Source organism: Phyllobates terribilis, unplaced genomic scaffold, assembly GCF_046119375.1.
Source record: "Phyllobates terribilis strain yellow unplaced genomic scaffold, ASM4611937v1 Scaffold_12__6_contigs__length_324123572, whole genome shotgun sequence".
NCBI lineage: Eukaryota > Metazoa > Chordata > Amphibia > Anura > Dendrobatidae > Phyllobates > Phyllobates terribilis.
The window spans coordinates 261705459-261728009 of NW_027362772.1; the positions used below are offsets into that span (position 1 = coordinate 261705459).

The 22551-nt window shown below is 38.9% G+C and overlaps 2 protein-coding genes across 4 annotated transcripts in view; one reads left to right on the plus strand and one right to left on the minus strand.

Moving 5' to 3' along the window:
• Nucleotides 1-4205, plus strand: part of LOC141172574 (solute carrier family 2, facilitated glucose transporter member 5-like) — a 51215-nt gene extending 47010 nt beyond the window's left edge. For all 3 annotated transcript variants that reach the window (XM_073656931.1, XM_073656930.1, XM_073656932.1), the window contains 4 exons: nt 936-1037; nt 2219-2294; nt 3684-3811; nt 3902-4205. In XM_073656931.1, the coding sequence (XP_073513032.1) occupies nt 936-1037; nt 2219-2294; nt 3684-3811; nt 3902-4141 (546 nt within the window). In that variant the 3' untranslated portion in view covers nt 4142-4205. The remainder of the gene's footprint in view (nt 1-935; nt 1038-2218; nt 2295-3683; nt 3812-3901) is intronic.
• Nucleotides 4206-4260: 55 nt separating this feature from the next.
• CA6 (carbonic anhydrase 6) overlaps nt 4261-22551 on the minus strand; it is a 34618-nt gene continuing 16327 nt past the window's right edge. The window contains exons 3-9 of the mRNA XM_073656933.1: nt 17190-17338; nt 17013-17108; nt 14864-14930; nt 10733-10890; nt 10076-10199; nt 7961-8059; nt 4261-5898 (exon numbers count right to left, since the gene is read on the minus strand). Of these exons, the coding sequence (XP_073513034.1) occupies nt 5285-5898; nt 7961-8059; nt 10076-10199; nt 10733-10890; nt 14864-14930; nt 17013-17108; nt 17190-17338 (1307 nt within the window). The 3' untranslated portion in view covers nt 4261-5284. The remainder of the gene's footprint in view (nt 5899-7960; nt 8060-10075; nt 10200-10732; nt 10891-14863; nt 14931-17012; nt 17109-17189; nt 17339-22551) is intronic.

Below are 22551 nucleotides of genomic sequence, written 5' to 3' on the forward strand. Positions count from 1 at the left end.
TTGAGAAATGGCTTTCTTCTTGCCACTCTTCCATAAAGGCCAGATTTGTGCAGTGTACGACTGATTGTTGTCCTATGGACAGACTAACCCACCTCAGCTCTAGATCTCTGCAGTTCATCCAGAGTGATCATGGGCCTTTTGGCTGCATCTCTGATCAGTCTTCTCCTTGTTCGAGATGACAGTTTAGAGGGACGGCCGGGTCTTGGTAGATTTGCAGTGGTCTGATACTCCTTCCATTTCAATATGATCGCTTGCACAGAGCTCCTTAAGATGTTTAAAACTTGGGAAATCTTTTTGTATCCAAATCCGGCTTGAAACTTCGCCACAACAGTATCTCAGACCCGACTGGTGTGTTCCTTGGTCTTCATGATGCTCTCTGCACTTGAAACAGAACACTGAGACTATCACAGAGCAGGTGCATTTATACGGAGACTTGATTACACACAGGTGGATTGTATTTATCATTACCAGTCATTTAGGACAACATTGGATCATTCAGAGATCCTCACTGAACTTCTGGAGTGAGTTTACTGCACTGAAAGTAAAGGGGCCGAATAATATTGCACGCCCCACTTTTCAGTTTTTAATTTGTTAAAAAAGTTTAAAATATCCAATAAATTTCGATCCACTTCACGATTGTGTCCCAATTGTTGTTGATTCTTTCCCAAAAAATTTGAATTTTATAAAAAAGACATCAATCATGGACCACTTGTGCTCAATAGACTTCTCCACTTTCCGGCTCTATAGATAAGTTCAGTAAAGAACAATGCAGGAACATGGAGGAGATGAGACCATACGACACTGCACCTGGCACATCTAGTACCCCAGCCATAGAAGAAGCCCCTTCCTTCTACTATTGATTTATCTGTAGCTATCAATGGTTGTATATATCCTGATATTCCATATGTATCATGTTTCCCTGCTTCTTTCTCTAGATATTCATTGTGGACTCATGGGGGAGAAGATTACTCCTGCTCCTTGGCTTTGGGATCTGCTGCACCGCATGTGTTGTGTTGACTATTGCGCTTGTCTATCAGGTGGGAGAGTTGTGTCTTTAGAAGATACTTGAGAAATCTGATATATATATTTTTTCCTTAGTTGGGTCTGTAGGTAACAGATTTTTGATTGTAGGTTGAGTCTGTAGGTAACAGATTGGAATGAGTTCCCTGCTCCTTTGCTGACATCATCAAAATTGCCTGGTTGCCTGGTCCATGTAATGTATGGAAGCGCTGGCTCCACCAAAGTGGAGTATATCCTGAGCAGGAGACCTGCTACTTTGATGACTTTATACGCTATGGCTTGGTTCCTGATCAAGAGGCAGCAGTATCATTCAGCCAAGACCCGTGGTCTCCCAAATTGTGGTTCACCTGCACTTGCTGCCAAACTGTGATAATTCCCGTGCCGTTTCACGTGGCACAATGCGGCCTCACAGTTGGAACTTGTGAACCCGGCCTAATGGGGTCATCCTGAGACAACCTATTTAGAGGGAATGTGTCATCAGACAATTATCTTTTGTGTAAACCTGTTAAATATACTGTATTTAAAAAAATGGGGTTTTTTTGGCTTTGTTTTCAATTTTTCATATACTTTTCTGTATTAAAACAAATTAGAAATCTGAATATTTTTACACTGGCCACTAGAACTAATATCAGACTTATAAGTATTGTTCTTTCCATAAACCATAATAAACTATCTGACCCTTTTAATTTTATAAAAGTATTTACTGCTCATGCTTTGAACTAGGCAAAGGTTATTGTGCGGAGAGGGGGAGAAGGTGAGCTGTGACATGGTGGATCTTGTGTTATTGTTTTATCTAATTATCTACTGTACGTACATGTGATACCTTCCAATGTAACACTGTCTGTGATCATGAGACTGCTGAAAAATCAACTGTATAGATCAGGAAGTATGAGTCTAGTATTGGGCTTAGTAGCCAGTGTAAAAATTGCAAGATTTCTTTTGTGTGTTTGTTTTGTTTTTAATAAACATACTGATATAGTAAACTGGAAAAACACATAATGAGAATTCAAAAACATAATTATTTTCGGATAACACATTTTCCAGATTCGTCATTTGCATTCTTTAGGGCAATATACGATCTTTTCATATTCTGTTTATAATTTAAATTATTATAAAATTAACAACTTTGGGTAATTTATATAGAATTAATTATTTAATATTTTGCTGGGCCTAACCCCAAATCCATTTTTTTTGACAGACAACCGTGCACTGGATGCCGTACCTTAGCATTGCCTGTGTCATCATCTATGTTATAGGTCATGCCATAGGACCAAGTGAGTGATGTAATTCTAATCTGGGTCAGCACGAAAGGGACTCTGTCAGCACAGAATGACTGTTCAAACCAAGCACAGGTTAAAGTTTCAGTGTCATGCTTAAAAGAATACGGACATTTTTGGGTAACTTTTTTTTTTTCACTGAAATTGATATAGTTTTGGATAAGAAGCATTTTTGCAATAGGGTTTATTTAAAAATGTTCAACTGTTTGTTTTCTACAACTCCTATGTATCACTGTACATACAAACTATAGAATGAGGTAACAGGGAATTCTATAGTGAGCTGGGCTGACAGTGTGGCCTGTACCCTTTTACTTATACTCCCCTACACTCGTCTAAGCTGATTTATGACCAAAACTTTGTCATAGTCATAAACTTAGCTAAGTTTATGAGTACGACAAAGTTTTGGTCACAAATAGAATATCTTTCTAAAAAAAGACAGATCCAGCCATGAGCTCAATGATATATTCACAGTTACAAATTTGTTATGTACAGTGATATATAGAGGCTGTGGAAGACCAAAAGTTCAACATTTGTAATGAAACCCTCCTGGAAAAAAATGTGTTTTTTTCTTTGGCCAAAGATGAATTTTTTTTTTTACTTAAATGAAAAAAAATATATATCCCCAACGCTATGTCCATATTCCTGAACTGGCTTTGGTAATAATTTTGTGGATTAGAAGGTATTTCAGATCTGTGGGTTCAATAGTAAGATAATACAATATAAATTGGGGTTTGTGGACCTAAACCAAAAGAATAGGACAAGCTGCAGTACCAGGTCAGCCACGTGTGAACTGGAACCTATATCAACGATAAAGGCCAAAAATCGTGGTTAAAAATCGTAATAGTTGCTGCTTCTATTTTTCAGAGGAGAAATGTGGAGGTAGTACCAGATTGGATGCTATACACACTTGTCCACTTTTTCCTTGTACTATTTTCTATTATTATTAATGGGTTTCACTTTTAAGGACAATTTTTTTTCTTAAGCGCGGTTGGGTTTTATTAAAAATGTTGCACCGTTTGGCTTTTACAAACTTTTTTTTTTTACTGCACATTCAATTTTAAATTGTTTTATGGTCATAAATCAGCAAACAGGAACATATAAAGACAAATAAAACAGTTAGAAACTATCCTGACAGGTGTTTAGAATGAGCTCACCGACGTATTCTCAGTTAACTCCTTCTGCAGCCAACAATAGAGAGTGCAATGCAGAGGCTATAACTAGCATTTAGCTCAAAATTTTGAATGAAACACAATTAGAAAACTTATTTTTAGCCCCAAATGTATGCAGATAAATAAAAAAAAAAAGTATTCAAAAAGGTCGACGACCCCTTTAATGGTGGCACAATATGAGGGATCGTTATGTAATTTTTTGTCTGTCTGGTTCCAGGTCCCATCCCCTATGTTATCACCACTGAGATGTTTCGTCAGGCCTCTCGCCCTGCAGCCTTTATGGTGGCTGGCAGTGTACACTGGCTATCTAATTTCACAGTTGGACTCATTTTTGAGTTTCTGAGGGTGAGTTCTGTTTTGCAATATTTATTAAAAATGTATTAGAAAGTTTTCAATTTGTTCATCATTGATCACTTGATCTTTGTTTCCTTGCAGAAAGGATTAGGCTCCTACTGTTTCATCCTTTTTGCTGCAATCTGTCTAGCGACATTCCTCTTCATATTTTTTGTGGTACCTGAAACTAAGGGTAAAACATTTTTGGAAATCAGTCAACTTATGGCAAAGAGAAATGGACTTGATGAGATAACAGACTCCAAAGAAATCATGGATCTGAACCCATCATTAAAGGACACCACATTGGAGAAATCAGATATTGCCTTTAACACCCCTCTCTGATCATGTGTACCCCATGGTGTAAAACATTCATATGAAACTTTTTATAAAAGGTTTTTAAACATAACTTTTCATTTGCTTTATTTTGATGTTACCCATATGAAAAAAACAAGTTCAAAATGTTTACAAAACAATTTCTTTATTGTTTAAACAGTCGTGTAATTGTAACGGGTGCAACGATTGTGGTCATACCCTGACCATGTACGCCGAAAGAATATTTCATTGTCCTCATTGCCCCTTCTTTTTTTTTTTTCAACAATTGCTACATTATAATAAATTAACTATCTTTTAAAATTAAATCTTAAATTACCTTGGAATTAAAAACGAGAGTTAAGACTAAATCATCGCTAATCCATGTGATACAAAATGTATTATCCGTACTATTAGTAAGAGAAGATGGAATCTTTTAATAGATTGTCTGATGGAAAAAAAGTGGATATGTAAATTGCACTAGATGTGAGATAGATACGGTACCCCTAATAGGGTGGAACTAAAAGGAACCTGTCACCATGAGAGTGTTGTCCGGGCACCAAGTTAAAAGCGCAAATTGATAATTAGTTTCTAAGAATATTCTATTAATCAGAATAAGTTGCATTTTTTCCTTTCAGCTGTCAATCACTGATTAGGACCGCCCACTGGACTCCTAACTCAAGAATAATCAAAGATTTGAATACATAAATTATGAATATTTTCAAATTCATTTATCAATCTCCTGCTTTCAGATCTGTCACCTAGTTCAAGTGACAGGTTATCTGCCAAAAATATATGATTCTTTTTACCAGGTGTAAATGCCGCAGTTCTCCTGAATCCGGTATTGTTTTTCTTTTGTTCCTGCGCCTCTGTGTTCCTGAGATATGGCCCCATAATTCAGTTATATAAATCTAATATTTTTAGGCTAGTGGGCATGGTCCTCACTGTTCCTATGTAAGCATCTTGTTGAGGAACCCGCCCAGTTGGCTAAGAAGCCTAGATTTATATACAGGGAAAATAGGCCATATCTTAGGAATGGAAAGTCTCAGGAACAAGACAAAAACAGCACCAGATTCAGGAGAACAGAGAGGCATTTAGTCTAGGTAAGAGATAGATCCCCTTTATATAACAATCTTCTGCAGAGATGGGAATTAATAGCGTATAGTATTAAGTAATTCAACAGCGATTATCTGCCTCAAGGATGACCCCACCAGATACAATCATTGAGGTGTCTCCCCAGGATATTATGTCTCCCCTTAGTCCTGACATTTGACATTTACTTAGCGATGCAATATCTTCAGCACTTAGTTGGTGACTCCAGAGGTGGAGTTGACTTAACCTTCCAATAAAGTTGGTATTAAACAGTCCTAAGAGATTATATTTGTCTTTTGCAAGAAGAATTAGACCTCCAGGTTTAATGTCATATCCTTTCTTGAGAATTTTTTCCTTTCCTCGAAGCCCACTCACCCAGAGATCACTCTTCCCAGAAGAGGACTCCCATTGCACACAGTAATGAACCCAATCCTCGGATGTGTGATGTATATTAAAATCAACAGATTCCCCCCCAATCCATAGATGTATTCCAGACCCCACGCTCAAGACAAGTTCATTGTCAGTCTTCATGGTGGAGTAAGAAAATAATTTCTGAATGCGTTCCTGCCTGGTTCTCACCCACATACAAAGGGTAAATTCAGTCAATTGTAATGGTTTAAGGAGCTGAACCTCCACGTGGGCAGCCGGGTGATTATTGGCAAAATAGAAAGAAGGATAGTGTGGAACCGCAGGAGAACCTATGTGAGAAAAAACACAATGAGATGTAGTCAGTCTTTAGAATTATAAAAGGTTCCTTGGTATGAAATGCAAAAATGAAGAAAACAGCTGGTAAACATAAAAAGAGCAGAATATATAAAATAGTTTAATAACTATAACATTATGGCAAAAAAAATACTTCATGTAAACCTATTTTAAGTTGCCTTAACTTTTAATTATGTGTATCGTTCCACTTTTGCTTCTAGTTAATTGGAAGCTGAGGGCAAGTGCCTAGGGTGGCAAAACTAAGCGGGCGATGTGGCTCTATAATAAGTACATTTTTTTAAAAAAGGGCTGCAGCTACTAAGATTTGTGAGGAGTGGGATCTAGAGGGTTTTATTGCGAGCTTCCTTCTAATTGCTTTATATATAGTACAGTTGACTGCCCTAAAAAATCGGTTATTGGGCAACATCACATTTTGGACTTGAACCAGGTTCTTTCTCAGATTTTTTAGGACCCAGTTCTAGTCCAAAACGTATTCCTATTTACATAGAAGTATTCTCTGAGGATCCTTGGAATAGTCAGAGAAGATCCACTTTTACTCTTCTCACCATGACTGATGCTTTAAGACCAAAGGACTAGGAAAAGATCTATGGCAGCAACTTCTAAAAGACCCTATGACAAGTGCTAAAGAGTGGACTCCCCAGTTTAGTAAGTATGATACACCGCATATTATCCAAATTATCATCGCTTTAAAGCTCTTTTATAGTGCTCCACATATGCCAATGAGAATATTCAATTATTTTTGTATTTTCTTCCATTCAGCAAGGCCAAGCGAATTCATGTGGCATTTGTTTATAGACTACTTTGAATAAAAAGACACAAGCGTTAGAGGAATGTGAAAGCATGGTTCCGTGTTGTTTTTTTTACAAGCTCTGGATCATATTAATTTTATATTCTCAAACAAAAAGTGAAAAAACAATGTTCAATAGCAAAAAAAAAAAATTGGTATATCAGCAAAAGTAACATTTTGTTAATTTTTGTTAACATGTCACAATTTGTATTAAAAATTAAAAATAGAAATCATCCAATTTTCACCATTTAGGCTTTTAAGACTCTAACTTCCTGTTGTTTCAGGAAACAACACATGTATAGACCACAACCCTATGTTTTTTTATGGAAGTATCTAATAAGCATGGCATGTGCAAAGATTAATTGTGAAGAAAATGGGAGCAGGGTCAAGTGTGACATTGCCCATTGTGATTGGTGGATCCTGCATTATCAGCTGTGCATAGAGGTGTTACCTGTCATTTGTAATCTTGCCTGTGATGGTAATGAGCTTGCTGAAATAGCTAAAAAAAGACAGTGGCCAGTGTGGAAATTGAAAGATTACTTTTTTATATAATCTAGAACATATTAGTAAAAATGTTCAATTTTTTTTTTCAAAAAGGCATGGAACACAAAGAGTGATTAAAACAGTAGTTAATTTTATGATCATGGCATCCATTAAGGAAGAAATCAAATTTAAAAATGTCTGCAATGAGCAATATTCAAAGTCCTGTTTTCCTAACTTCTCATCACATTTTTCTTTTTGACATAACAGCTTGAAAAGACTGCAAAAAAGTAGCAGAAAGGGTGTCCGGGTTTGGTTGGATTTGCCGCCCAAACTCATTTGTTTCAAACAAACGGTGTTTAATGTGAACAAAAAGCACGGATTCCATCCATGGGGCGTCTGTGCGCTCAGACTCAGACTGGACCACTGGGGAATAGGTGAATTCCCGGGTGGGCCCCCTTACAGGAGTGGTTGGCACAACACACTTGATTCTCTACATACAGACAAAGGCAACATCTCATCATTCAGTCAACAAACTACCTCATTTATTATTATATAGAAGCACAACCAAATTTGCGAATGAGGGTAATGTAGTATTGGCATGTAATAGAACAGTGGACCCCTATAGTCCATGTTAATGGTGGGCCTTAGCCACCCCAGTCCGATTCTGCCTGTGCTGTTCATTCAAATGCAAAATTGTAAATTTAAATATGTGTGTATGAAAGTGCAACATATCAGTCAGATAGTAAACGCATTGGAGTTTTTCTCACCTGTACGACCTTTTGGTTCATTCCCCACTTTCCTTTTTACATCTAAAATTTCAGACTCAATCTGGGTCAGTTTAGTGGTGATCTCTTGTTGGCAAATTTCTGGGAGGGAATACAATCAAACATCTTCCTACAATGACTGATAACGTACCTTAGTCATATATAAAAACAGTATACAGTATAAAGAGTAACATCATAATTGGAATTTATCAATTTTGGTGTGCGTGTAACTAAGCTTCCTTTTTGCATACGGTGAAAGTACCATAGCATTCAACCCAACGTTACAGGGGCTTTACGCAGTGGTGTAACTTGAAGCTCATGGGCCCCAATGCAAAAACTACAAAGGGGCCCCGAATTATTGCAAGGCTTTAAGAGTATTGGTCTTTTCATATAGGCCAAAGGGACTTATTGGGACCCTTAGACTCAAGGGTCTGGGTGCGACTGCAACTCCTGCACCCATTGTATTTAGGCCCCTGGCTGTACTCGATTTGAAATTCCTGTTTGTTAATAGGGTCCCCTACAAATAAGCTCATGACAAGGTGTCGCGCTGTTGTCACTCACAGAGATCAGGGACCTTGTGCTTAGGTTTCATCTCATCCAGAACTACAGAATAGGAAATGAACCGTTACACAGTTGTGATTGATACACTCCGCACTAACAGTAAATTTTAAAAGGGTTTTCTAAAATACAACCTTCTAAATTCAGAGTAATTAAAGGGTTAATACCCTGGTGGTATAAAAGAGTAGTGAGGTTATGAGATATGGACATGAAAACCCTGATTTTTCATTGGTTTATTTGCTTTCTAAATGCAAATTAAATACATTTTTTAAGCAGTCTTTATTACTAGGATTCTACCATTTATATCGCAGTAGAGTTTGTGTAACTCCTTCACGTAGCTGGCTGTACTGCTGTTTCTGACGTAGATGCTAACAGGACAATGCTCCTGGCTGCGCTCAAATCTCTTTTTTCATTGTTATGAGTAGAGCGGGAAATGTGACCTGTAGATTACTAAATAAAAGGAGCAAATTGTCTCTTCAGAGAGGAAGAGGACCAGAAAAAAGGAAAGCATCCTGATTTTCACAGTGTCAGATCACACAGACTGTACTATATCAGAGTTCAGGCAAGGAGGAAAGCCCAAGAGGAGAGACGGTATTATTATAGTATGTGTATCAGTGTACAAATAGTGGGGAGCTACCAGGGGAGACTGCAAAGAAGTGGAGGGGCTAACAAACACTCTTCATGATTTGTCAGCACAAAGGCAGAAAAGGGATGGACTGTAGAAGGAGAGATGACTCCTTGAAGGAAGCTGGACTGATACAAGAAAGCTAGTGAAGACAGCAGCACACAGCAAGTATTATGGGAGGGAACACATCCACATGCAAAAAGTCTGAAACTAGGAGCAGGCAGCATGGATGTCCCCAACATGAGTAGAGACCGAGGCAGGGGATAGCACGATCCTTAGCAGAGAGAGACGTGACGAAAGGCCAGAGTGATGTACTGGAGACAGGTCCTGGGACAGGATGCCTAGCGGTATGACCCCGAGTTTATAACTCAGAGAGGTAAAGGGCCAGGACGGAACAGAGAACATGAGACAAAGAGAAAGAGAGAGTGCCCCGGGCGGGAGTTCCAAGGCGTCAGCAAACTGAGAAGCTAAGTACCGGCTATATTGGCAAATTAGTTCCCTTAAGAGGGAAGAGGACACGGAACCGTGGGTTGAGAATAGGGCATTCACTAACTGGACTGTAGTATTGTGCTGGGGTGTGGTGAAGGAAACTGGACTAGTTCAGGCAGAAACAATTAAACTGGAAGAAGTAAAGAGACTGTGTGTGAAAATGCTCCATGTTGTAAAGGAAACGTTCATGAAGTTATGCACCTGCTATCTCCTATGTCTGAGTGTCTGCCTCCAGTAGGCGTACACTCCCAAAAACGATGCACGTCAGAGCACACATTCACTCTGCCGGCACCATTACAGTCTATGGCCCCGTCGGCGTATATATCTAAATCCTGTTTTGCGGGGGGTTCGGACATATACGCCGAAGGGGCCCTCGTGCGTGTCCCTAATAGCAATGTGAAAGCACCCTAACTCTTTCACTGTCTTAGACCACTAAGTTCACTTACCTTTTGACAATTTTAATTGAAAGGAAGAATACACAGAGCGATCATTCAGGGGCTGTGCATGGCGGTAATCATTACGTAAAGTATTATTATGCCAATCCAGCAATGTCCCCTCCAGCAATTTGATCTGCAGAGGTTATAAAGGATCGAATGGGAACAAATGTGACAAAATTAACTCAAGTTGATCACAACTTGATAACAATGATAACTAGGTAACAATGGCCACTATAATACAACTTCCAGCCATCCAGCTTCACTGACTGCAAGACCAAAGTCATCAATAAGGAGTGAGGACAGTGAATGATGTTACTAAACTTTTAAAGGTTTTTTTTCTGACACTTTACTATTAAAGTCTAACTGTGGTTTCAAGTAACATTTCAGAATACAGTGTTGTGTTATTTCTGTATCCTATATTTTCTATCAGATTTTCCTATGAAGGTTGTAGTCACTAGAAGCTCCATCTGTTCCCCTGTGTGTCCTCTGTCTCTCTCAAGCAGCTGTCCTTTCCTTGCTTTTATAACTCTTGCTGAAGGCAGATCTGTAGACAGATTTGAGCAGTATTTGAAAGTGAATGATCAGTACTGATGTAATTACTATTAGAACTTGCAAGGAACTCAGGAGTCAATACTTAATCAGTCTGTGACCAGTAAGATGTTTTACCTGATTTTGAGAGAGGATGATATGAGAGTCAAATACGGTCCACAGCACATTCTCTGTACAGGGCGGAGTGGTAAGGGAGCCCTGGTAGCGGTAATAATTGTCCAGGTCTTCAGGCAACATCGCCAAGGGGTTAATTGTCTTTATTTCAGTTTCTTGCCCTAAAGTGAGAAAAGACAGACAGGTGAATGTAAAAGGAAATGCAAAAGAAGTTTGGTCGTGTGTGTGTGTATGTATGTGTGTATATGTATGTGTGTGTGTGTGTGTGTATGTGTGTATGTATGTATGTGTGTATATGTGTGTGTGTATATGTATGTGTGTGTGTATGAACACCTGGCTCTTCAGGCTGATGCATTCTTCCCACTCTAATAAAATGACTCAGTTCACATGTTCGGTCTTTATTTCCATTATTAGATTAGTTTGTGGAGCATAAACCCAGAAATAAAACGTTCATTTACATGACCCATTCACTTGAATCTGTTTCTAAAATGCCTTCCATTTGCATCCATGTCGTCTGCTATCCATTAAAAAAAAAAAAAATGGAAAAAAAATGTAGTGCGCACAAATTTGATTATTCCATCCAAATAAAAACGGATAGAAAATGAAACGGGCAGTTTCATTTTTTATTTATTATTTTTATTTTTTTTTATTTTATTTTTTTAACAATAAAGTCTATGGGAAACATCATAATTGATAAGTCGTATGTTATTTCATCCTCCTCTAGAAAACAAGAGGAAAAAAATAGATCAGTTCAAAACGGAACAAATACGAATTCAAAATAGGAGCCAAAAGTTTCCATTTTTAGATGGATCCATTCGTGGATTTGCTTTGAAAACTTCAACTGTGGTTTACATGTTGCATCCATTTTTGTACATGTCCGTTTGTTTTTTAAATACTGGATCCAACACCAATGGATGAAAACTGGAAATATGAACAGAACCGAAAAGGCAGCTACAACATGTGCACCTAATAGAATAGCTATAATCTACTTAACATACGGCAGACAAATTTTCCTCAGTATTAACAACATATAACAGCCACGAGGTATCTCTTAAAATATAACCTTTAATACATTTCTAAAATATCTCCTATATAGAGTGCACTTTATAGCACAGAGTCACTTTTTTACTCTTTTGTATGGCTGGTGCTCCCCAAAAAATACCAAATACACTCCCCTGATGAATCCCCGATAAGGAGGAAGAAACGCGTCGGGAGGGATTTTTTTGTGGGTGACAATTTCAGGACATATTTGGGTACTGCCCTTGTTAGGACGGGAGCTAACACCAGGGGCACGATAGGATAGATTTTCTTCTAAGGAACCAATGGACTGAATGGGATGAAGAAACCTGAACGATGCCCACGTGCAAAAAAATGGGTGAGATCTACACATGTCACTAATATTTGATAACACTATGTTTTTCATATGCTGACCAGGAGTGGTTTGAAATTTTTGGCCTATTTCTAGGTCATATGGTTGCATTATAAGAGGGTTGTTCAGACACTATATGTCTTAGATTTATTTGGCTATTTTTGGCATCTTCTACCTCTTGTCTGATATATTTTTCAGAGATTGTATCTGTCAATCTTGATATGAGTGAGATGTAATTAAGGATTGGTATCAGATTTTGGAGATATTTTAGAGATTTATTAAAGGTTATATTTTAAGAGATACCTCGTGGCTGTTATACAGTAGATAACATGTGCACCTAGTTAAAACATTTGAGAGTAGTATGTAAATTTGCTAATGGTATGAAGTCACACATAATGTACATTTTTCATGTATATCTTAAGATAAAAGTTGGCTGAAATAGACTTCCTTATATGTCACGTTCATACGTTCAGTATTTGGTCAGTATTTTACAGTTAGGTCCATATATGTTTGGACAGAGACAACATTTTTCTAATTTTGGTTCTAGACATTACCACAATGAATTTTAAACAAAACAATTCAGATGCAGTTGAAGTTCAGACTTTCAGCTTTCATTTGAGGGTATCCACATTAAAATTGGATGAAGGGTTTAGGAGTTTCAGCTCCTTAACATGTGCCACCCTGTTTTTAAAGGGACCAAAAGTAATTGGACAGATTAAATAATTGTAAATAAAATGTTCATTTCTAGTGCTTGGTTGAAAACCCTTTGTTGGCAATGACTGCCTGAAGTCTTGAACTCATGGACATCACCAGACGCTGTGTTTCCTCCTTTTTGATGCTCTGCCAGGCCTTCACTGCGGTGGTTTTCAGTTGCTGTTTGTTTGTGGGCCTTTCTGTCTGAAGTTTAGTTTTTAACAAGTGAAATGCATGCTCAATTGGGTTGAGATCAGGTGACTGACTTGGCCATTGAAGAATATTCCACTTCTTTGCTTTAATAAACTCCTGGGTTGCTTTGGCTTTATGTTTTAGGTCATTGTCCATCTGTAGTATGAAACGACGACCAATCAGTTTGGCTGCATTTGGCTGGATCTGAGCACACAGTATGGCTCTGAATACATCAGAATTCATTCGGCTGCTTCTGTCCTGTGTCACATCATCAATAAACACTAGTGACCCAGTGCCACTGGCAGCCATGCATGCCCAAGCCATCACACTGCCTCCGCCGTGTTTTACAGATGATGTGGTATGCTTTGGATCATGAGCTGTACCACGCCTTCGCCATACTTTTCTCTTTCCATCATTCTGGTAGAGGTTGATCTTGGTTTCATCTGTCCAAAGAATGTTCTTCCAGAACTGTGCCGGCTTTTTTTAGATGTTTTTTAGCAAAGTCCAGTCTAGCCATTTTATTCTTGATGCTTATGAGTGGCTTGCACCGTGCAGTGAACCCTCTGTATTTACATTCATGCAGTCTTCTCTTTATGGTAGATTTGGATATTGAGACGCCTACCTCCTGGAGAGTGTTGTTCACTTGGTTGGCTGTTGTGAAGTGGTTTCTCTTCACCATGGAGATTATTCTGCGATCATCCACCACTGTTGTCTTCCGTGGGCGGCCAGGTCTTTTTGCATTGATGAGTTCACCAGTGCTTTCTTTCTTTCTCAGGATGTACCAAACTGTAGATTTTGCCACTCCTAATATTGTAGCAATTTCTCGGATGGGTTTTTTCTGTTTTTGCTGCTTAATGATGGCTTGTTTCACCTGCATGGAGAGCTCCTTTGACCGCATGTTTACTTCACAGCAAAAAAACCTTCCAAATGCAAGCACCACACCTCAAATCAACTCCAGGCCTTTTATCTGCTTAATTGAGAATGACATAACGAAGGGATTGCCCACACCTGTCCATGAAATAGCCTTGGAGTCAATTGTCCAATTACTTTTGGTCCCTTTAAAAACAGAGTGGCACATGTTAAGGAGCTGAAACTCCTAAACCGTTCATCCAATTTTAATGTGGATACCCTCAAATGAAAGCTGAAAGTCTGAACTTCAACTGCATCTGAATTGTTTTGTTTAAAATTCATTGTGGTAATGTCTAGAACCAAAATTAGAAAAATGTTGTCTCTGTCCAAATATATATGGACCTAACTGTATATCAGTATTTGTAAGCCAAACCCAGAAGTGGGTGATAAATACAGAAGTGGTGACGTGTTTCTATTATACTTTTCCTCTGATTGTTCCACTCCTGATTTTGGCTTACAAATACTGATGTAAAATACCGACCAAATACTGATAGTGTGAACGTGCCCTTAACTGGAGGCTGATGTATGGAAAGGAATAGTCTACTACTTTTTTTTGGAATACCTATGAATACCAGCCAGATGTAGGCCAAATTAGACACTCTTGCCCTCTGCCTGACGATGTAAGTTTATGGACACATTTAGCTTTCCCAGCATATTTGTTAAAAGTAGAGAAAAAACATAGGAGAGTGCCACTTATTTTATAATGTGGCACTGATCTGACGATGCCTCCTGTCTGCCAAGTCTTAGTTTTTTGTAGAGGTGAAGTCCACTGCATATCTACAGACATAGGCTAAAGGCGAAATCTTAAATAGAATCATTGTATATCTGCTAGTTTATACTATTACATCAAGATGACCATACTATGGTAAGCATGTGATCGCTTGCTAAAACGCTTGTATTTTCTGTACCCTATTAGAACAAATGTTAGCTGAGGACCAGGGTGTGAGGGCTTGGTGCATAGACATCAGTACCTGCATAACGGATCTTGGCCAACCTGGAAATTACTTCACTGTAATAAGTGTTTTCAAAATGACCATCCTGAAAATAATGGAAAAAAATATTATGGAAAGCATATATCATACTTGTGTATCGTGGCGTGGGGCTTTAGTTGTGGGCGAGGTACTCATCTCTTACACCCCAGCACATTACTTATAGGTGGGAGTCCTGGCTGTGTGTCTGCACTTGTACTATGGGGACGATACCCCCTTGTCGCCGTGTTGCCGCATGTAACTGATGACTTTGGTTGGCCAGGACCAGGTGTTGGACAGTTCAATGAGGGAGACCACCAGTCAAAAATAGACTTTTTACTCAGAGATAGCTTGGGAGGGCTTTTATACAGTAGATAGCGGGCACACAACTTGGTGAACGTTTCCTTCACAATATAGATCAATTTTCACACACAGTTTCAATTCCCTCCTTTTTACTGGCTTGTCCTCTAAATTCAATGTTCCCTTTTACTTCACCACATCCCAGCTCAATACTACAGTCCAGTTAGTAAGTGTCCTATTCTCAACCCACAGTTCCGCATCTTCTTTCCCCTCTAGGGAACTCTATTGCCAGTATGGCCGGTACTTATCTTCTCTGTCTCTGACGCTCTGGAACTCCCGCCCGGGGCATGCTCTTTGTCTTACGTACTCTGTCCCATCTAGGCCCATTACCTCTAGGAGCTATAAACTCTGGGCGGTACTACTAGGTGTCCTGTCCCAGGATCCATCTCTGATCAATCACTCCATTCCTTCGATCACTTCTCTCCCAGTTTCCGCTACGATATCGCTATCTCTTTCTCTCGGTCTCCTCTCATGTTAGGGACACCAACGTCACGCGGCACTGCTCACATTAGACCTTAGGTCTGCTTTTTACACTCACTGGCTGGACATACTGACTGGAAACTGTCTCTCTCCCTTCAGCTTGGCCTCTCCCACTCTGGGCTAGTCCCAACCATTAATGCCCACTTTCCCTACTGTCGAACAATACACATTATTAACACCATTAACATATAGCACAATTCACATTGCAATAAAAGACTTGTTCTTCAAGGCGGAAACAAAAGCAATATGTCTATCTCCTTACACTGGCACCATGGTTTCAGCTTAGATATAGAGCTGGATTCATCGACAGTGCATGTCGGATACCGCCAGCATATGACAGACCCCATATTGAATTACAATGGGAGATTTCATGTTCCATTGTTTTGATGGGAAAAAAATAGCCAATGTAGCACTAACTGTCACCATCAAGTCCGACTATAAACTAGTTCACATACTGGGTAATATTCTCATAAATTATTCAGTGCAGATTATGCACTGCATTGACGATCTACAGACTACCATAGACCAAGGCAGGAAATTAGAATTCCTATTATATTAGGTGATTACTTGTCATGGAATACATTAAATAAAATAGGTTTTGATGGTATAGATTGATGGACGACCGTTATGTTAGATTAGTGGGGGTGTCTGATCTCCAGGTACCTAACAATCTACAGAACAAATAGGTCCCTTTGGAGCGGCAGACAGATCACCTCGGCCGGTAACTTATGCCGTGGTTCCTGGATAAACAGTACATAGGAAATGGTGCTCAGCTTTAAAGACATTGTCTAGTGAAACAAGCCATCACCTATATGCAGAATAGGTGGAAACTTGCTGTTTGGAGGGTGTCCCACAGTGATCGACAGAATGGGGAATTTTTATCCAGGACGGGTAACTTTTATTCCCTTTACAAAATTGAGTGGCAAGTCGGATGCCCGACTGCTGCCTCATTTATTCTCTAGGCAGAATATATAAATTATCACCTATCTTAATGACAGGCTTTAAAGGGGTTGTACAGTGAAAACAAGATAGGGACAGAAGGGGGGACATTCTGTGACCACGTCCTATTCTGGTCACACATCTCAGCTGAAGAATAGGACGTCATCACTTCCAGTCTCACGGGAGCAGCCTACGCTGAAGCCACCATGGTTAGAGCACTTGTGTATAGATTATTTTATTATCTTTTAACCAACCTTACATATTTTTAAAGTCAAGAAATCCCTTTATGGAAAATAATGAAAGAAAATAGCCATTTATAATGTTTCTTGTAATTTCCACAACCGAGAATGTTTCATCTCATGCCATTACTTACCGCATACAGGAAAGCAAGTACGGCGAGGCCGTTGGGCTTGTCTTTGGCCTCATCGAAGGTCTTGTATAATTCAGAGTTGTAGTGCACAATATGCAACTGCGGAAGCCAAGTAATGAGATATTAGCTTCAACAAGTAACCTATTTTCCGTAGTTATGCACCGTACATGAAGCTCCCACCTCTGCCATGTATCTCATGCCATCAACAGTGTGCTCCGAACCGCTCGTCTCCAGATCCATTCCTCCCCAGTGCAGGTGCATCTGGACGGCAGTGTAGATGTGCGGAAGTCCCTTTGCGATTTTCATTGTAGGTGGAAGTTCAATTTGCACTGTGTGTTTCAAAAATACAAGAGTAGAAATATAGCTTTACAGTTTCTTTACGCCCTAATAATAAAACTGCACATTTCCATAAATGTTCCTATTTTAGACCCCCTTGTATGAACCAGATGAGAGAGTAGTAACAGCACAAACAACTTTTACAACTTACTGTGTAATATTACAGAAAATGGTTTTCCACATTCATGCTAATAGCTGATCACTCGGCTGTAGAGGGGTCAGTCCCTTGTCCTGATAGAGGTTGGGACCCACTGATATACACTCATGACCAAAAGTGTTGGCACCCTTGAAATTGTTCCAGAAAATGAAATATTTTTCCCAGAAAATTATTGCAATTACACATGTTTTGTTATACACTTGTTCATTTCTGGGTGCATCTTGAAATATGTGTGGGGTCATTGTCCTGCTTGATGACCTAGGACACAAACTGAGCTTTCTGACACTGGACACTACATTGCGACTCAAAATCCTTTGGTAAGTTTCACATTTCATGTCAAGGCACCCAGTGCCAGAGGCAGCAATACAACCCCAAAACATCTTTGCACCACCACCATATTTGACTTTAGGTACAGTGTTCTTTTCTTTGTAAGCCTCCTTCAGTTTTCAGTAAACAGTAGAATGATGTGCTTTACCAAAAAGCTCTATCTTGGTCTCATCTGTCCACAAGCCGCTTTCTCAGAAGGATTTTGACTTACTCAAGTACATTGTGGCAGACTGCAGTCTAGCCTTTTTTATGTCTCTATTCCATAAGTGGGATCCTCCTGAGCCTCCTGCCATAGTGTTTCATTTCATTCAAATGTTGACGGATAGTTCACGCGAACACTGATGCAACCTGAGCCTGCAGGACAGCTTGAATTTCTTTGGAACTTGATTGGGGCTGCTTATCCATCATCCGGACTATCCTGCATTGCAACCTTACATAAATTTTTCTCTGCCATCCAAATCCACTGAGATTAGCTACAGTGCCATGGGTTGTAAACTTCTTGATTATGTTGCGCAACGTGGACAAAGGAACATAAAGTTCTCTGGAGATGGACTTGTAACCTTGAGATTGTTGATATTGTTCAACAATTTTGGTTCTCAAGTCCTCAGACACTTCTCTTCTCCTCTTTCTGTTCTCCATGCTTAGTGTGGCACACACAGACACACAATGCAAAGATTGAGTCAACTTCTCCCCTTTTTATCTGGTTTCAGGTGTGATTTTCATATTGACCACACCTGTTACTTGCCACAGGTGAGTTTGAACGAGCATCACATGCTTGAAACAAAGTTGTTTACACACAATTTTAGAAAGGTGCCAACAATTTTGTCCTGCCCATTTTTGGGGTTTTGTGTGAAATTATGTACAATTTGCCTTTTTTTCCTGTTTTTTTGTGTTGTTCCAATACACCCAAAAGGAAAGAAACATGTGTATTATAAAACATGTGTAATTGCAATAATTTTCTAGGTGAAGTACTTCATTTTCTGGAACAATTTCAAGGGTGCCAACACGTTCGCTCATGACTGCAAGGATTGGTCCAAAAATATTGAGACCCACCTGACTTAACTTTCCTAGTTTCATCACTGCAGTGCCTCTCCATAATGACGGCCATACATCATCTGGATGGTGTTTGGAAGTGCTACACTTTGCACCATTTCTAATATTTTTATGAAGTACTGCAGTTTGCCATTTAGTTGACTCTTTCCTGGCTTTGCCTTTTTATCACTTCCTGCCCTGACCTGTATCTTTGTTATTATATCTGCAAAACTCTCCAGTCCCTGACCTTGCTTTGTTCAACCATGGTCCTGTTTATTGATTCAGTCACCTCACTTTGGAAATATCATCTGCAGATTATCAGCCATATTCCAGGAACATGATTTAGGAATTCCCTGAGCAAAATCTTACTCCCACAAGACGCTTTTTAATGTGAGAAATTGCAAAATCACTGAGGCTCTGCATCATTGTACCCCTAAACCAAATCTAAGGGTGCATTGGCACTGCAAGATTATCGTGAACAAGCATTCCTGGGAACTCTCTTTTCATGCTAATCTTTCAGTCCAAACAGGACGTCAATTATCCGATGAACAAGCGAAACACTAATTTGTCAGGTCAAATGATCTTTTGTGCTGTATAAAAGAACATCACTCTCGACAGCACATCGTCCTGTGGATCATTATCATTAAAGCGGTATGAAATGTAGTATGGTTCTCCTGATTAGCTATGTCGCTTACCCCATGTGCAGGGCATGGCAGTAGCTTAAATATCCATGGTTACAACAAAATACTAAGTGTCACTATGAGTGGTCATAGCCATGGATACCTAAGCTACTGCAATGCTCTGCACATGGGGTAAGCGACATAGCTAATCTGAAGAACTATACTACATTTATACAGTTATATGAAAAAGTTTGGGCACCCCTATTAATCTTAAGCTTAATGTTTTATAAAAATTGGTGTTTTTGCAACAGCTATTTCAGTTTGATATATGTAATAACTGTTGGACACAGTAATGTTTCTGCCTTGAAATGAGGTTTATTGTACTAACAGAAAATGTGCAATCTGCATTCAAACAAAATTTGACAGGTGCATAAGTATGGGCACCTCACCAGAAAAGTGACATAAATATTTAGTAGATCCTCCTTTTGCAAAAATAACAGCCTCTAGTCGCTTCCTGTAGCTTTTAATGAGTTCCTGGTTCCTGGATGAAGGTATTTTTGACCATTCCTCTTTACAAAACAATTCCAGTTCAGTTAAGTTTGATGGTCGCCGAGCATGGACAGCCCTCTTCAAATGATCCCACAGATGTTCAATGATATTCAGGTCTGGGGACTGGGATGGCCATTCGAGAACATTGTAATTGTTCCTCTGCATGAATGCCTGAGTAGATTTGGAGCAGTGTTTTGGATCATTGTCTTGCTGAAAGATCCATCCCCTGCGTAACTTCAACTTTATCACTGATTCTTGAACATTATTGTCAAGAATCTGCTGATACTGAGTGGAATCCATGCGTCCCTCAACTTTAACAAGATTCCCGGTGCCGGCATTGGCCACACAGCCCCAAAGCATGATGGAACCTCCACCAAATTTTACTGTGGGTAGCAAGTGTTTTTCTTGGAATGCTGTGTTTTTTTCCGCCATGCATAACGCCTTTTTGTATGACCAAACAACTCAATCTTGGTTTCATCAGTCCACAGGACCTTCTTCCAAAAAGAAATTGGCTTCTCCAAATGTGCTTTTGCATACCTCAGCCGACTCTATTTGTGGTGTGCTTGCAGAAATGGCTTCTTTCGCATCACTCTTCCATACAGCTTCTCCTTGTGCAAAGTGCGTTGTCTAGTTGACCGATGCACAGTGACACCATCTGCAGCAAGTTGATGCTGCAGCTCTCTGGAGGTGGTCTGAGGATTGTCCTTGACTGATCTCACCATTCTTCGTCTCTGCCTTTCTGATGTTTTTCTTGGCCTGCCACTTCTGGCCTTAACAAGAACTGTCCCTGTGTTCTTCCATTTCCTTACTATGTTCCTCACAGTGGAAACTGACAGGTTAAATCTCTTAGACAGCTTTTTGTATCCTTCCCCTGAACAACTATGTTGAATAATCTTTGTTTTCAGATCATTTGACAGTTGTTTTGAGGAGTCCATGATGCCACTCTTCAGAAGAGATTCAAACAGGAGAACAACTTGCAAGTGGCCACTTTAAGTAGCTTTTCTTATGATTGCATACACCTGGCTATGAAGTTCAAAACCAAAAAAAGTGCTTTAGTAAGTCAGTAAAAAGTAGGTAGGAGTATTTAAAACAGGAAAATGATAAGGGTGCTCATACTTATGCACCTGTCAAATTTTGTTTGAATGCAGATTGCACATTTTCTGTAAGTACAATAAACCTCATTTCAAGGCAGAAACATTACTGTGTCCAACATTTATTACATATATCAAACTGAAATAGCTGTTGCAAAAACACAAATTTTTATAAAACATTAAGCTTAAGATTAATAGGGGTGCCCAAACTTTTTCATATAACTGTAATTGAAGGTATTTGCAAATATTGTTGTTATTACACCTACTATATATTGGGATACAATCTCAGAGATGGGAATAGCCCTTTAGGAAAATTGCTTTTATTTGATTTTCTATATTTGGATACTATTGAAGTACAAGCTCCGAAGTCCCTGAGGAAGCTGCCAACTGTAGAAATGATATGCATGTGACTATCATTCTACCCCTACAGTCCAGGAAATATTTTCTGCCTTTGTTTTAGGTGATATTGTATATTTTAGTGCAATGTCTGTATTTTCACTCATTTTGGGGACTTTTTGGATGCTGTGTTATTAGATATCCAGTTTATGGTGGCTCACACAGTATCATTTAATTTATTTATATCTGGCACTTAATGCACGTTATTATTGCTTATTATTGTTTTGAATCCACTCATAAATCTTGTCCTTTATCATTTTCTTTTTAAAGGCTAGACTTGGGATCTGGGTGGGGGAGGTGCTATTCTTAGAGGGGACACTGATTTCTAATTTTTAGGTTTTTTATTTGTGTTTTATTCTTTATCTTTGTGCAATACAATTTGAGATCTATTCGGTGTGTGACTCTATTATGTTCTCATTGTTTTTATATCCTGTGTAGGGCCGACCATTGAACTCCTAAGCCCAGAATGAGTTAAACAAAATCATTTCACACAAAAACATAAATCAATCTGTTCTATAACAATCTATGGTGCATTGGACTGCAAATTTAACATCAGTCCAATATATCATATTGCCTATATCATTCTGTTTCCTATACCTGGAACATATTGCTTCTAGTTTGTTCTGAACTCTTAGAAGACAATTCCACTTCATGTCCATCACGTACATAATTGTCATTTTCATTCTTAGTTTATGCTGGGCTTGTATGTAAGATATTTTACCTTATAACCGAGCATTCACAGGATCCATTATATACAAGTGCTTCTCTCTAAATTAGAATACCATCAAAAAGTTAATTATTTTCAGAACTTCAATACAAAAAGTGAAACATATATCTTATATAGAATCATTAAAAACAGAGTGATCTATTTCAAGTGCTTATTTCTGTTAATGTTGATGATTATGGCTTACAGCCAATGAAACACAAAAGTCATTATCTCAGTAAATTAAAATAATTAACAAAAAACACCTGCAAAGGCTTCCTAAGCATTTAAAAAGGTCCCTTAGTCTGTTTCAGTAGGCTCCACAATCATG